We start from the raw sequence: 15868 nt of genomic DNA on the forward strand, positions 1-15868 counted from the left end.
CAGGAATAATATTTAGTTTATGGTGGGCTGGAAGGTGAGTATGGACGGATGGACGAGGAGAGCTGGCACCAGTACTCCAGCTATCTGAACCCCTCAGTCAGCCAGGCAGCCTCCATGATGTCTGCAACCTCCCTGGGCGGCCCACCCGCCTTTCCGCCCCCAACTTCGATGCTGCCATCAACCTTCACACTGGAGCCAAACCTTGAAGACTTTTCTATTTCTAAACTGCCAGGTAAAAGTGATAGACAATGGCAGTGACGATAATGAGGTCGGGAGGGGAGGGGAGGGGGGTGATACCCTTAGACTCCAAATCCCTTGAAACCCTTAAAACAAATTCTGACATATCACACCTACCCCTAATAGAATTTAGCGGTGACATTGCCATGTAAAGTTTACCCCGGCTTAAATTGGGTGAGGGGGGGGGGGGAATTTCGAAAAAAAAGCTTAAACGTCTTACTGTATGGAATCAAACTTTTCATACTAAAAGATTATTTAATGTACTTTTTTATCTTATTTTTTATTATTAAAAAACCTTTCCACAAATTTAAAAAAATAATAATTAGATCTTAATATTAACCTTTTTCAAAAAGTGCTTGACTCCTCATTCTACATAGTGAGTCTCTAGACAATGCATATTCATTTTTTCAACATTACTTTTGTTTTTGAATGAACAGATCTATAGTATAGATGTATATTGTGTATACAGATAACTACCTCCCCAAATTTTTCAATGACCTTATTCGTCTGCTACCAAATAGTTTTCTGCTACTTGGCTGTGTTAATACACACCACACAATTGGTTGATTTTCAATGACCCAATTGGAAGTCGGGACAAGGTTAGGACAGTACAATGGGGAGTTATTTTATCCTTTCTTCCTCTATTGTTTTACTCTAATTTTGAAAGCAAAAGACAAACGATTTTTGATGAAAGATAAAAAAAATGATAATAATAATGGATTAGTATCCGCCTGTACTTTTAAGTTCTATGAAATACGAATAGATTATGTTGTAATGAGAAATGAATACGTTTCTATTTTTCTTTGGTAAATTGAAGCTCTTAAAATGCCTATTCGATCATAGACCCAGCTTGTCCTTCCCCCACCCCTGTTATTTTGAAATAGATTTAGATTTTGTTATATTAGTTACAGGGTACCATTAAACATCAAATCATTAATGTACCTAACTGTATAGCATGAGAAGAAAATGCACTAAACTGTTGCCAATTCAAAGACCCTCCCTCTCCCAGTACATACAAACAGTTTATGTACCTAACTATATAGCTTGAGAAGAAAATACATATACACCTTCCCAATTCACAGCAAACCATTTATGTGTCTAACTGTATAGCATGAGAAGAAAATACAGATACCCCATGCCATTACACAGTAAACTATTTATTTACCTTACTGTATAGCATGAGAAGAAATGCACTCAACTGTTGCCAATTCAAAGTCTCTCTGAGATGGAATAAAAATTTTGGGGTCAAGTCGGATAAGCGAAGAAAGTTTTTTTTATCGTGCAAATTTAAAGACTGCCAACGGTTAAACGACAAGAACCATGAACTTTGAAGCCTATAGTATGTAATATGTGGACAAAATTTTATGAAAACATTGTTATGTCGATAATATGTCAGCAAAGACCACTGAAGCTCTTTTTAGTGCCATTAAAAAAAGGGATAAATTTCTAATTTGACGTTATTCGGTATTTTTCGGCCAAAAGTTTTTAAATTCATCCCCATTTATATTAGCACTATCTATAAAGAGCTTCAAGATTACTTTCTGTAAAGCCTTAATGTCGGCAAATATAATAGCTCGAATTTAATGTTTTAAAGAATAAATACCATGTCAATTTTATCTTATAAACTATTAAAGCCATATATTTAATTTATTAAACGTATTGAACTGCATAAAGATAAAAAAAAACTGCTATATAAAGTTAGAAGAAGAAAAAAGTATCTTAATTTGTATATTCGACCTGATCCAGAATTTTGGCTTCTAGTTTTTATTGTGAAAGAAATTGGCGACCTCTGCGGATAAAAATAAATTTTAAATTTATCTTTCTATATTTTACATTTTCCCAACATTTTTTTTTCTTCAAAACTTTAACAATGCATTATTAGTATGGCCATACGTAAGTCAGTCTGGCAGTAAACGATGCTAAAAAAATTCTCTCCAGTATGGCTTTCAAACCGATTATTATCAAGTGGATTAGAACCGGTTCTCAGCCACACTGAAAAATCATGTATAACATCGACTTTCACACAATTTTCCACGAATACTAAAATAAAAATCTATTACTAAGCTTAACTATAAAGGAGACCAATATTGGTCTAGTGGTTAGAACTATCTTTCGGTACAGACAAACACACATCCTGTTACTGTAAAATATAGAATTGCTTTCTTACATATTTAATTTGAATTTCAGGTTATATCGGAAACGTAGACGGGAGTGAAGAGGTGCCCTCCCCGGCCCCGGGGGGCTCTCCGCGCCTTCCCTCCTCCCCACACAGAAAACTGTCCATTATTCCAGAAATTCCTGGCCTCTCAGATTCCAGGTATGATCTGGACACACTGGATGAGTTGAATCTGGTGCATAGTTCAGATATTTTAGTCTAACCATTATCTAACTCGCGGCATTGGCGCAAATGGCAGGGGCCTTGAGAGATAGGACATTAAATGATAAATTGGTATACTTTCCTTATGATAATAAACAAAATTATCCCTTCCCTTAAAACTAGTGGTTAAAAAGTTTGGACAATACTAATTTGAAACAAACCAAATGTTTATAAAACTTTGAGTACGAGTGTAATTTAAAGTACAATGTCTCCTCTCTCTGCGCGGTAAATACGATTAATTATTATAGGATAGTCGTAAGGTTTAGTTATGGACCACACTCCGTCATACTAAAGACCTTAACATTTGTAACTAGTGTAACTATGCTAAACATATTAATGAGAATGCTTTGTTCTACTAGAACTTTGATATAAATGTTGTTCACTCAAAAAATTAGAGTTTGATTAAAATCAAGAAATGCCATTTTACAAAAATTTAATTGTTTTTGATTGATTGAGAGTGTTATATGTATCTATGAACAAAATAAAAACGTCATTATATTTATAGAATCATACATCAGACCGTTTGACCATAGAAATATGTCCTCCTTGTTTATTAGCAGATTTTAAATGCTTTGGTTAAATAAACTACAAATATATTTTATTCAGTTAATTATTGACAATGTCTGATAGAGAATCTAGTAAAAAATTTATTTTATAGACAAAATTATAATTGTTTCAAAAAAAATTATTTTATTATAGGTATTCATCCCGGCCGCCGAGCTTAGCAGAAATCAACAACATCAAAACTAAAGACTTAGATCCCAGGTAAACAATATTGGTGATTTCCCTTAATCACACCAGATTTTCATGTTTTCTAATAAAGTAAAACTTTCAGCTGGCTAAAATAACGATTCCCCTTTTCCGTCCCCTTATCCTTTCCCCTCATACTGGATGATCGAACTGGCCAATAAACGATTTCTATGTTAGCAAGGTATGTTGCCAACAATTTTTCCACTGTCATATTATCCACGTATATTCTACATCTATTTTTCCTACAAAACGTCTAGCGACCACAGAACTACTTTTGGGTATTTTCATAAAGAACGTGTTCTAACTTTAGTAATTTTTTAAAACCTATTCGTGACGAGCTCCCAAAGTTCAAATTTTTTATTGAACGGGGTTCAACAAAATAGATTTTTTCAATAATTACTCAACAGAATTAAAAAAGTAAGGTGTCAAATTAAAGATCTTACAATTTTTTGTCGTAATGGCAATTTTCTTCTTTTTTGTTGCGTTTTAGTACCTTAAAACCAACTTAGTTTTTTTTTAAAAACTTAAATTACTTCAAAAATAAGAGGTCTACAAAAAAAACCTATTGCATATCTAAATTCTATGGATCATTTCACATCTACTACTTAATAAAAACACCGACTAGTTATTTTAAAAGATCAAAAAAGTTAGGACACTTTCTTTATTAATCTTATCCCCTAAGATCCCTGCCAATACCCACTTTCTTTCTATTTTCTCTCTCTATTTCTTCATTCAAATCTTAAACTTTTGTATTTTAACTCGCAAACTTTTTTGCAGTCCACAGTTGGGCAACAATTAAGGATTTTTTTTAAATATTGCAAAAAACTTGAAATTTTAAAATTGTTATATTTGCTTTTTTAAATGATAATGTTCTTGTTTTGCAATTGTGGTCGCTAAACCACTTTAAATATCTGCTTTTTTCTGTGTAGATACTTGTGCATTGTGTTTGTGGGTTTGTGTGTGTGTGTGTGTGTGTGTGTGTGTGTGTGTGTGTGTGTGTGTGTGTGTGTACGAGCATATAGTATGAGTTTGAGCTATAGCTGAATCAAATCTGGTGAATAGTGATGGCCCAATTTTGTTAGCCAAAAATTGGATGTGTGCAATTTGTGTCCCACACACCACACACACACACACACACACACACACACACACACACACACACACACACAGAAGTGCATACAACTTTTGCAAAAATTGTGTGTGTGTGTGTGTAGATGGTATATTTGATGAATGCAATTTTGAACAGGACATTACCTTAACTTTGGAATAAAATCATTACCGTCTTTATCAAGGGGGTGGAGTAATATTTATCCTGGGGCAATTAATTTTTTTATGGAGGGTTCAGCTAATCTTACCAAAATGTCAATTAACATTATAAAGCATTTCTGAAAAAAATCATCCAATCCAATCATATTATAAAAGAACTAGCGGGTGTGCCATTACCACTTGGTGCTCTGTATTAGTTGGGGTGGTGAGGGTTCAAACAAATATCCTAAAACCATTATAGTGACCTATATGTAGCTTTCCTAAAATTGTAGTTAATCAGTTAAGTAGTTAGAGATATTTAACGGACAAACTAAAATCTTTAATAGGAGGATCAATTAAACTTTTTGAATTAAACCATATTTTTGTTTTGTGTATGCAAACTGGAAACCTATCCTTTTCTTGCACGATCTTTATTGGAAAGTGCTTAATTAATTAATCAACTTGCTTACAAGCAATGACATTCCCCATACTATAATTAAAGTGGCCTAAATCAAACCGACAACAGAATAATCCTATTGATTTAAAACTTTATCTTTTTTTAGTGTGATGAACGTACCAGGACTAGACATGCCAAGTTCAAACTCACAACAAAATAGAAATTCCAGGTAACAACACTTGTTTATATAATTGCTGCTTTGTCAGGCGCTTGACTTTTTACTCATTTAGTACATAGGTAGGATTTATTAGTAAAATATTCTGAATATAAAAAAAAGGATTATAACAGTTATAATTGATTTATTGTAAATGGGCTTTCCTATATAATGGTTTTAAATATCGGATATGTATGTATTTTATTTAAAACAAAACTGCTAAAAAATCAATTAATATTTGTTTTTGTTTTCACTAACTACATCCAAACAAAAATTGTTACATCTAAGAAAAGCCAATCAGACATACGGAAAATGTAAACCGAAAGTCTACCTTTAGAAAAAATACGTTGCCTCAAAATATTTCTGACGGACGTACGGACATTTCGTTTTATGGAGCAGCGATAGCAAATAATTATTTCCAGGTACGGTGGTCATGGACCAAGAGATCTTGCAATGGAGGGTGGTATGCGCGGTCACGGTGGTCACATGACCGGTCACTTCCCCAGCTCCGTGTCTGCTCAGTATGACCGCTTACACCAGCACAGCATAGGAAAGGTTCTTTCATGCTAGTAATTAGTTTGCAGTAGTTTGCATTAGTAATTTGCACTCTTTTATTATGTTAAGTGGGCTATTATTATAAAAATTAGAAGAATATTACTTTAACTTTAGTTTCCCTAATTTTGATTTACCAAAAATTAAGAGTAATTTATCTTTGGAAGCGCAGCTACTCAATGATTACGGCATGTCCGTGCGTAACTCCGTAAATTCATTAGAATTATGCATGCCTCTTCTTTATATCTAACTCTGTATTATGTACACAACAGAGGTGTATTCTTTTAAAAATTAGGGGCGCTGCATCGCTGGTGAAGCAAAATTGTTTTTGTGAAAATCCTCAAAAATCTACAAAAATGAAATGAATAAATAAAGGGTTGTTAACATAAGATTTAAAAATTTTTTTTTATAGATTTTTTAGGTGGTTTTGCTGGATTTTTCACAAAAACAGTTTGGCCTCACCAGCGATGCAGCGACCTCAATTTTTAAAAAGAATCCACCTTAGTTGCAAAAACAAGCTTTTGTAATATACAGTTTGTTGTTCTTTTTTACCCTTTATATTAACTCTTAATGCTGCTCTACTTATGGATATTATTGTCCTTGGTTTAAAATCAATTAGGTTGAACACAGAGCTATTAGGTTATTATTTATTTACTGTTTTTTTTGTAAAATTTTCAAACAATTTTTAGTTTGTAATTAAAATCTTTTGTTATCACACAATAGTTTAATATTAAATATTTTATATGAAAACAATTAGGAATATTTTTTTATATATAAAATATTTGATATTTAGACGATTTTTAAAGATTTAATAAAATATGATGCATGTTTATAAGGGTGGCTCATTTAGTACAATCTGAAAAAAGGCTCAATTTACGCAAATTTTCCCAAAATTTTTTGGTGGTTCTGAAAAATTCAGTTTCTATTAATCCAGGCAAATCAATGGCTTTTTTCATGCTTTATACTATATCTTTTTAACCTTATTAATATACAAGAAATCAATGCAATTGTGTTATGTGTTATGTTTACGTTTACATAATTTCAAAATTAGGGTTGGCAATCCGAATCCGGAATCCTTAACTTATTTTTTTAAAAGCCTTTAAAATATTGCTAGAATTCTAAATCCAGAATCCGTCAAAAAAAAGAATACGGAATCCGCGGAGAATCCGTTTTATTTTCAAACGGATTCTTGTAAGAATCCGAATCCGGTCCAAAAATTACACGGATTGCCAACCCTACAAAATTATCAATTACTACAAAAAACCTATAAACAACACAACAAACTTCATAAGATTCATTTATAACTATTTATTGTATTCATAATATAACAATGATTATATTTTGAGCAAGGGTTTTTTACGCTCTATCTTTCAGTTTGTGAAAATGAACGTCCCTAATGTTATTTTTTTTACAAATTTTTATTATAAATTTTATCTTATTTATTTATACATTATTTTAATCTTAGAGAACACAAAATATTCTTAGTACAGAAACTATTCTATAATTTCAACATTACATCTGTCCTTCGGTAATTAGCCGGATTTTTGTGATGCTTTGGTGACCAAGAAACATTTATTATTTAATTAACTTAATCTGTCCATCTGTCTATTACAACACTTTTACGAGGGTTGATTTTATGATATGTTTAATTTTTTATGCCCAAATAAATATGTTTAGGGTATTGTTATTTTCTTGCTTTACTATTTTACTTTTTTGGGAGGCAGGGGGGATATTTTTTCCAGTGGTGATTTCTCTTGGGAAGGTGTAGGTACCCTCCCCTAAATGAACCTTTCTGGACCTATAAGAAGCTTCACTGTAAAGGAGAACCATATCGGTTCAGCAGTTAGCAAGATCCTTTGGTACACACACAGACAGACAGACTCACAGACAAACTGTTACTTTTATATAAGAATTTTGTGTTTACATTTTCTCTTTAGTATTTAGCTTTTAGAAAAATTTTATACATTCGCAACACAATGACTCTGAAAGGAAATTGACACCTTATTCATACGTACTGTACTAAATCAATCATTACTTGGACTAATTTAACCAAATTAGGTTTTTTTTAGTTTTTTGATAATTCATACAACCCCCTTAAGTAACTCATTACAATAAAATACAATTTTAAAATTTATTTACTGTGTAAATATGCATAAATATGACGTTTTTACTGACAATTATGTTGATTTTTACTCAAAGCATTTTTCTTGTAGACAATAAAATGATTATAACTTTCGTTCTATTTAAGATAAATTGATGAAATAAAAAGTACATTCAATTTTATTAATCTGAAAGATCACTTATTGATTTTAAGAAATAATATACCCCTTTGAGTGGGGGAGGGGGGGGGGCGTTGAGTAGCGTAATAAGAAACTAATGTAAATTTCTTTTCTACGGTGGGTTTTAATGATTCATATAGCAGCCAAACTGTTTTAGGCAATACCCATTTGTCTGTCTGTCCCTCTGTCTGTCTGTCCTTTTGTCTGTCTGTCCCACCACTTGTCTGTCTATCTGTCTAACTGCCTCTCTTTTGGATTTCAATGAATCATCTAGCATAGCCTAATTGTAATTTGTTAATGCCTCAAACACTGTCTGTTACTATTTACCTGTCCCTCTGTCTGTCTGTCTGTCCCTCTGTCTGTCTGTCCCTCTGTCTGTCTGATCATACACAGGTTCTCTATTGGATTTTATCTAATTAATTGTCTATTTTAGTAAAACTTTGATGATTCTTCTTGCCCGTCTGTCTGTCTATCTGCTGAGTTTCTACCCTCCTTGGTCTAACAGACTTATTCACTTAATTTATGAAAAATTAGATTTAACTAATAATAATATGGTGGTATCTTGTACCAAGAGGTACACAAATAACCTTGTGTTGAAAAAAACAAATAAAAAATGATTCAATTTCTTCTATGAAGAAAAGTATAATACATGTTCCTTTAATCTCTTTGTACATCAAAAATATTTTTCAAATTTATAATATCAGGTTATATTCCATTAATTTATTAACAACTAAATTTTTTGACACCCCACTTATGACTTTTAACAGCCTTTAACTAAAATCAAGGGCGATTTTATTAAGATTTTACCAAAACTACAACTACTTTACATAAGAAATTTATTACATTTTAAAATTTTTTTTATAAAAAGAGGATTGGGATATATCTCCCTCCCAACATTAACTTTAAAAACTATTGTAAAATATATTAAAAGTTATAAACATATATCTATCAAGATCATTAAAGGAATTAACTCAAGTTTAAGGGGGAGGGGGGGGGGGGCTTAATGCAACCATCGCGTAATCAATGCACAAATTGCACTTAGAATTCGAATTTCGTTACAAAACTTGGCATGAGTAATCCTTGGTACATCTATTTTCCCAAAATGGAACAAAAAGTTGGAAAAGTGACGGCTAACAGCTGGCGGCTCAGTCATTTAGCCGTTTTTGGGCTATATTCAGGGCGAAACTATCATTAATTGCATAGGAATCAACTTTTTGAAACATATTTTTGCTTTAAATATCCATTTTTAAAATTTCTTGTACCAGCTGCTAGATCTGGCTAAAAATGGCTGGGAGCGGCTAAGAGTATGAAGAGTATATAGGGCTTGTGACATGTCTAGGGGTAGGTTTTTATTGGTACTGAGCTCAAAAATACTACTATAAATAGTGGGGGTCCATCCATTTGGCAGCTGGGGCTGTTACACAGACTGTTAAAAACCTACCTAGAGACATGTCACAAGCCCTATCTACTCATTCTACTCTTGGCCGCTCCCAGCTGAGCTGCGGCCATTAGCAAGCTGCCAAATGAATTTTTTGTGGTATTTTTGAGCTCAGCACCCATAAATACCTACCCTTAGATACATCAAAAGCCCTATCTACTTATCATACTCTTGGCCACTCCCAGCTGTTTTCAGCCAGTTCTAGCTGGGAAGTTGGTGGTACTGAAAATTAAAATATGGTTATTGGTATAATTTAACATACATTAAAGCAAAGGTATGTTTTTGAAAAAACCTACCCTAGACATGTCACATCTTCCAAATTAAAAATTGCATACATAAATAATACAATATTTGAGGCCATAATTTACTATAAATATGAACACTATCTGTGTAAAAACTTTGAGGGAAACCCCAAATAAAATTAATGGTCTTCTTATCAATAAAGTGGGGTTTGGTGCTGGAGGGTGAGCAAATTTTATATATATTGAGCTAAAATTTTGTAATTGCCTGGTCCAGTAGTTACTACATCTAAAAGAAAAACAAAATTAAAATTTTTTTTTAAGTTAGGTAAGAAAAACTGCAAAAATGGAATTTGACTTTACAGATTTCTTGCTACACCTTCATATGTTATTATTGAGACTGCTCCATTTTTTTGGTAAATTTCAGGTTTATATTTACATACTAGAATTGAAATTTTGTAAAAATCTTTAAAGTTGAGATCACACAAAGAACTAAAAAAACATTCTTTTAGCAGATTTCAAAAACTTTGAAGTGCTTGTAAGGTCACAATTATTGCATCACAGAAAAAAATATTTAGAATGGGTCATTTTTTTGCTTAAATCAACCACATTTTTACTGGATGCAAATTTTTTTCAAAAGTTTTTCATGGCGGGATGATTTAATCTACAATATATACTTTTGGCTGTTGACAGCTGTTCTCAGCCATTTTTGGCAGTTTTCAGCTGTTATGACAGCGAAATCTAGAAATTAAAAAAGTGTTTTTAGTAATATGTCCATGACATAAAGTTATAATGTTAATTCAGAAAAGTTTAATTCCATGGAAATGTTCAATTTTTTATATACTTATAAGCCATTACCCAGCTGCCACTATTTTTGGTAGTATTTTTCAGCTCAACACCCATTAAAACCTATCCCTAATGGATGATTCCTACGTAATTATTGCTGGATTTGCCCTGAAAATAGCCCAAAAATGGCTAAACAGCCATTAGCCATTACTTTTCCAACTTTTTGTTCCATTTTGGGAAAAAAGATCTACCAAGGATTACTCATGCCAAGTTTTGTCATGAAACTCGAATCTAGGTGCCATTTGTGCATTGATTACGTGATGGTTGCCTTAATCCCCCCCCCCCCTAAGCTTAACTTTTTGTTAAATTTTGAAAAACAGACCTACTAAGGATTACACATGCCAATTTTCATAACAAAATTTGGATTAATTGATTATGGGATGGTTGCATTAACTCCCCCCCCCCCTACATATGTATGAGAGTTTCCTCATGTCTCAATTTACTAATTAAAAGTTGTACAGTACAGTTGTACAGAATATTGCAAGATTTTTGTTAGTAAAGTCTGGTAATTAATTTACCTAAAATAGATAGCATAGAATTATCTGAATCAGTGACTTGCTTAAATACACCCTCCTTAAACACCCCCATCCCCACTTTATTTTAAGGGGTGTAAATTTATTTCCTTTATACCCGCTTGGAATTTATAGAGGGGTGTATCTGAGGGTGTAGGCTCTTGTCAAGAGGGTGGACATGGGTGGACACCTAGGGAGGTGTATCCATCCCCCTTAATTTTACAAGGGTGGTGTAAACAACCCCTACACCAACCTTTTGCACGCCTTTGATCTTAACTATACTTTCAGAGAACATAAAGTTGTAAATTCAGTAACTATTCTACAAAAATTATCTTCCTAAATTGATATATGATTTTCAGGGTAATCTCCGGTGGACTAAACATTAAAATTTTATGGAAATAAAGATATCTTTAGAACATGCATGTCTTGAAATTATCCCCCCTTTGTACTCAATACGCATTTTTAATTCTAAGTGCGTCAATTTTGCGTTTAAAGATACCCTTAGTTTAAGCATTAATTTCTCCAAAAATTGATGAAAAAAGATAAATTTTTTTTTGATAAAATGATAAAAGTATATGTAAAATGAAATAACAAGCAAAAAAAATTACAAAATTACGGTAAATAGAACGAAAATTAGAGCGTTTTGTATGCCTTATAAAATGCGTATTTCTCATGAAAATTGTAACAATTTAGTGTGTTGAGTAAAATATTTACAAACTTCCCGCTTTTATAAGTAGCTAGAGTCCTTGTGGCAAGCTTTGCTACTTTGTAAAATTGAAATTCTTAATTTAAATATACACAAAAAATAATTACTAATTTTAGATTTCTAAATAAGCATAAACAATTGTATTTGTTTTTTTTTACGAAAAATCTAAGTGCTCTAAAAACTTACAGAAATAGAAATATAATTGCAAAAGGATAACATTTCAAGTATGGCTTTGAAACCGATTGATATCCTGTGGATTAAAACCTGTACTCGCCAATACTGAAAAATCATGTATATCATTGAATTACATAAAATTTCCACGAATATTAAAATAAAAATCTTAGAATTGATACCAGTTTTATTTGCCCGGCCCTTCCGCCCCTCAGTGCTAACAAAACTGGTCTTAATCTTATAATTATCATTTTTATATCACCGGAAAGCTGTCTATAAAGCGATGAGATAAATAACTATTATAAAAAGCATTAAATAATCTTTTTATTGCCTCTATTATCTTAAGCAAACCAATAAAAATATGGCTCTATTTATTTTTATTTAAAGTTACCAGTGGGGCCCACAAATGGTTTGGAGATGCGATCCTCAATTTTCAAATTCTTTGAACGTACATATGAGACTTTTACAGAAATGCTTCGCATCCACAACTATCTATCTATGCTTGATATAAAATCAACACTATATAGATCATATTATGAACCTTTGATTGACACGTGCCCTGCAATTAACTAGTAGCACTCAGGGGCAAGACACAATTACTTTAGCTAGGCCCAAGGCATTATTTGTATCAATTTATGCATTCATAGGCCTGTTTCTACCTATATGACACCATATATGGGTAACGAAAGCCTATTCATGGTAATCTGTATGTGATTTGCTAATAGTATATGTTTATTAAAGATATTATGTTTATAGTTAATGTAATCATATAAACATCCAGTACATATATGTATGCCTACAACTATGCCTGATTTACGTCACATATTAACACACAGATATTTAATTGCACAGACAAACACTAAAATCCTGGTCCAGAGCTAATGTTATAGCATGTACCTCTTGAATTTATTCAGTTATTTACTAACTCTCCTACCATCAACTTCTCTTTCTGGCTTTAAAAAGGTAATGACTTAGTTGTTTGGCATGCATTGTAGTTTAAATTTAGGCCCCTTAGTACTTAGCATGAATTGAGCTCAGGCCTTATGTTAGAACTCTAACACTTAGCACAATTCACTGCTTGGGACTTAGGGCACATTTCTGTCCTACTCTACTTATAATTTTAACACTTATCCTGTAAATATTTCCATACTTAACTTATGCACTTGTGATATAAATACACTTTATAAAAACATTTTCCTTCCTTAATACTTAATATACTTATATAATTCTGATCGAATATCAAAACCAACCATTTATTCTTAGGTTAAAGCAACATAATACTTCGCGTGGGTCTTTTGTTGAGCTTCCACCAGCTCAACCAAATTCGTATTATACTTGTGGGAATAGAGGGTTAAGCATTCTAAACAAACGAACCGACGATGAGAGTGTCTATGTGTATTGCATTAAAATTAGGTTTTAGTAGTACTCATAGAAGAGCGGTCTCCATACCTAAATATGGACAAACGCCCCATTCGCACACACAATGGTGCAACTTACCGGTTGTATCTTGGAAAATTTTACTTCATAAATTTTTTTTCTTTTTTTCCTTACCGTACCCGAACCGCCTAAGGCAGGTATTTTTACCAAAATCGAATAATTGTAGCTATGGCAAAATCGGATTTACCAAAACCTGTGATACTATTTGAGAGCAAGGTTAGGACTATGAGGCGTTTGAAGAGATAGGGACTGAAAGGCACGACACAAATGCAATTGAGAGCCTCGTGTACGAGCAGTTGCACTAGCCGACACTCTAGAGGCCCTAGAGAATGCTAGCATATTTGTGGCCATTGGTCGCCGCCCTATAAGGACACTCGCACTGGTTGACACTCTAGAGGCCCTAGAGAATACCAGCACACCGGCACCTCCATGTCCGCCTCCCTTTAGTAAAACACTTGGGTTGGAATAATCTATGATTGAGCTATGTGCAAAATTTTGATTTCTGGACTTAGTCAGAATTTTGAAATTTAGGAGTTGTGCTAGGTGGCGGAGTATATATATAAATCTTCGGACTTAGTATGATTTTTACTTATTCGAAAATTCTCTAAGTGTTGAAATACTTGAATCTTTGATACTTAAACCAGAACTTATTAAGAATCAAGCATGGAGTAACTTTTCATTTATAAGCTATCAAAATACTATTTGTAAAGGACCATTTTGAACTGCCTTATTAAATGAAAACTTAGGAGCAAATCCTATAGAACACGGGAAACGCTGTTAGTTGGGATACATATTGTCTTTGGAGCCATGTTTCTGAAACAATATGCCGAAAGCAGTTAGTACTCTTGAGTCGTAGTAAAGGGCCAAAAGATTATTACAAACTTGTAGCATTTATACACAAGTTAAACTGTACTAATACTTTGGTGCCGTTAGAACCGATTTTCTGAGATTTGCACTTACTTATACATGCCTAGGACTTATATTCTTAATGCAATTCTGATTTATATGCGGATGTATCAAAATAATTATCGCCTCTAAAATTCTGAGTTAAACAAAATATTTCAAAGTCTCAAAGATATTCTCAACATCGATCGGTTGGAATGATATAAGTGTAGACAAATTGCTATATGCAATCAGAGAAATAATTCCTGAGACTCTGAGCAAAATATTCCACTTTTGGACTTAGCACCGTTTCTATTTCTTTTGTTACAGAGAGAATCTCGAATTTCTGGACTTATAGTAAATTTTTATGAAATTGTGAACTTGGTTGGAAATTTACCAAAATTCGGACTTGTAATAATCACGATTTTTCCAACTAGATTAACAAATTTCATTTTCCACACTTAAAAGAAAATTTTGTCTTAGAGTATTTTTGTCTTAGCCAAAATATTCCAATCATGGACTTAGAGAGATTCTACTTCTTTTGGTGAAGGATAATTCTAACACTCTAATACTTTATAAATTTTAAAATCCTTAACTTAGCTAGATTTGCATTTAGTCAAAATATTCCAATAATGGACTTAGAGCGATTCTACTTCTTTTGACTTATAGGCAATCTCTAAAGTAGCTTTGTGAATGAACTGTTAGGAAATTTCATCTCGGACAAAATATTCCACGTCTGGACTTAGAGTAATTCTATTTCTTTTGTCTCAAGAAAATTCCACTATTTTTGTACTTAGCATGATTTCATTGAAAGATTTTTGGACTTAGTCAAAATTCACTGATTTTGTACTTGGTATAATTTTAAAAAAAAAAAAATTTTTTTTGACTTAGTTAAAATTTGCTAACTTTTTGTACTTAAGATAATCTTTGATTTTTCCTAGGCCAAAATTTATTGATTTTGTACTTAGAATAATTTCATTAGAAACTTTTTGGACTTAGTCAAAATTTTCCAACTTTGGACTTAGAGTGATTCTATTTTATTTTGACTTAGAAAGTTTTTAATTCAATCTTAACTTAGAAAATCTTTTGTTTGTATGTTCCTTACAAACACATACATAGATACAATAAACAGTTCACTCATCAATAAGTAGGACATGAAAACTAAATTTTTACTCACTTTGCAAATGCTAACATTTCTATTTCATGTACCACCAGGATTCAGCAGTGAAAGTGAAGACAAGTTAATTACTAGTGATAGTGACCATTAGTGATATAAAAGTATAGTCAACAATATAGGCCCTATATGTACTGAATAGCACACTTTAAGAGACAAAGTTCTATACACCAAACGCAGCAGGAGGTTGCAGCAGCCTACCTTGGGAGAGTAGGACGTCTCTAAAAGAAGTAGCAGAAGTACTACGGAAAAGTACCCTACTGTCTTTAAATATCCGGAATCATAAAATTTTATATCGAGAAACGTATGTTTACTTAGGCTTACTAGCACATAGACTATAACCAAGTAACATAAAAGTGTGTCTACATATAGCCCAGAATTTTTATAACCTAACAAATTACTTTTAGATAAG

At 32.5% G+C, this 15868-nt stretch overlaps 1 protein-coding gene across 4 annotated transcripts in view; it reads left to right on the forward strand.

The window, feature by feature from the left end:
• Positions 1-15868, forward strand: part of LOC145321806 (uncharacterized) — a 163199-nt gene that overhangs the window by 112139 nt on the left and 35192 nt on the right. For 3 of the 4 annotated variants that reach the window (XM_080163426.1, XM_080163428.1, XM_080163429.1), the window contains exons 32-36: positions 17-232; positions 2425-2554; positions 3314-3379; positions 5173-5235; positions 5643-5768. In XM_080163426.1, coding sequence (XP_080019552.1) covers positions 17-232; positions 2425-2554; positions 3314-3379; positions 5173-5235; positions 5643-5768 — 601 coding nt within the window. Of the gene's footprint in view, positions 1-16; positions 233-2424; positions 2555-3313; positions 3380-5172; positions 5236-5642; positions 5776-15868 lie in introns of all 4 variants that reach the window. The other variant, XM_080163430.1, reaches the window with a different exon arrangement.

This window comes from Acartia tonsa, chromosome 6 (assembly GCF_053477335.1).
Source record: "Acartia tonsa isolate MP-2025a chromosome 6, ASM5347733v1, whole genome shotgun sequence".
NCBI lineage: Eukaryota > Metazoa > Arthropoda > Copepoda > Calanoida > Acartiidae > Acartia > Acartia tonsa.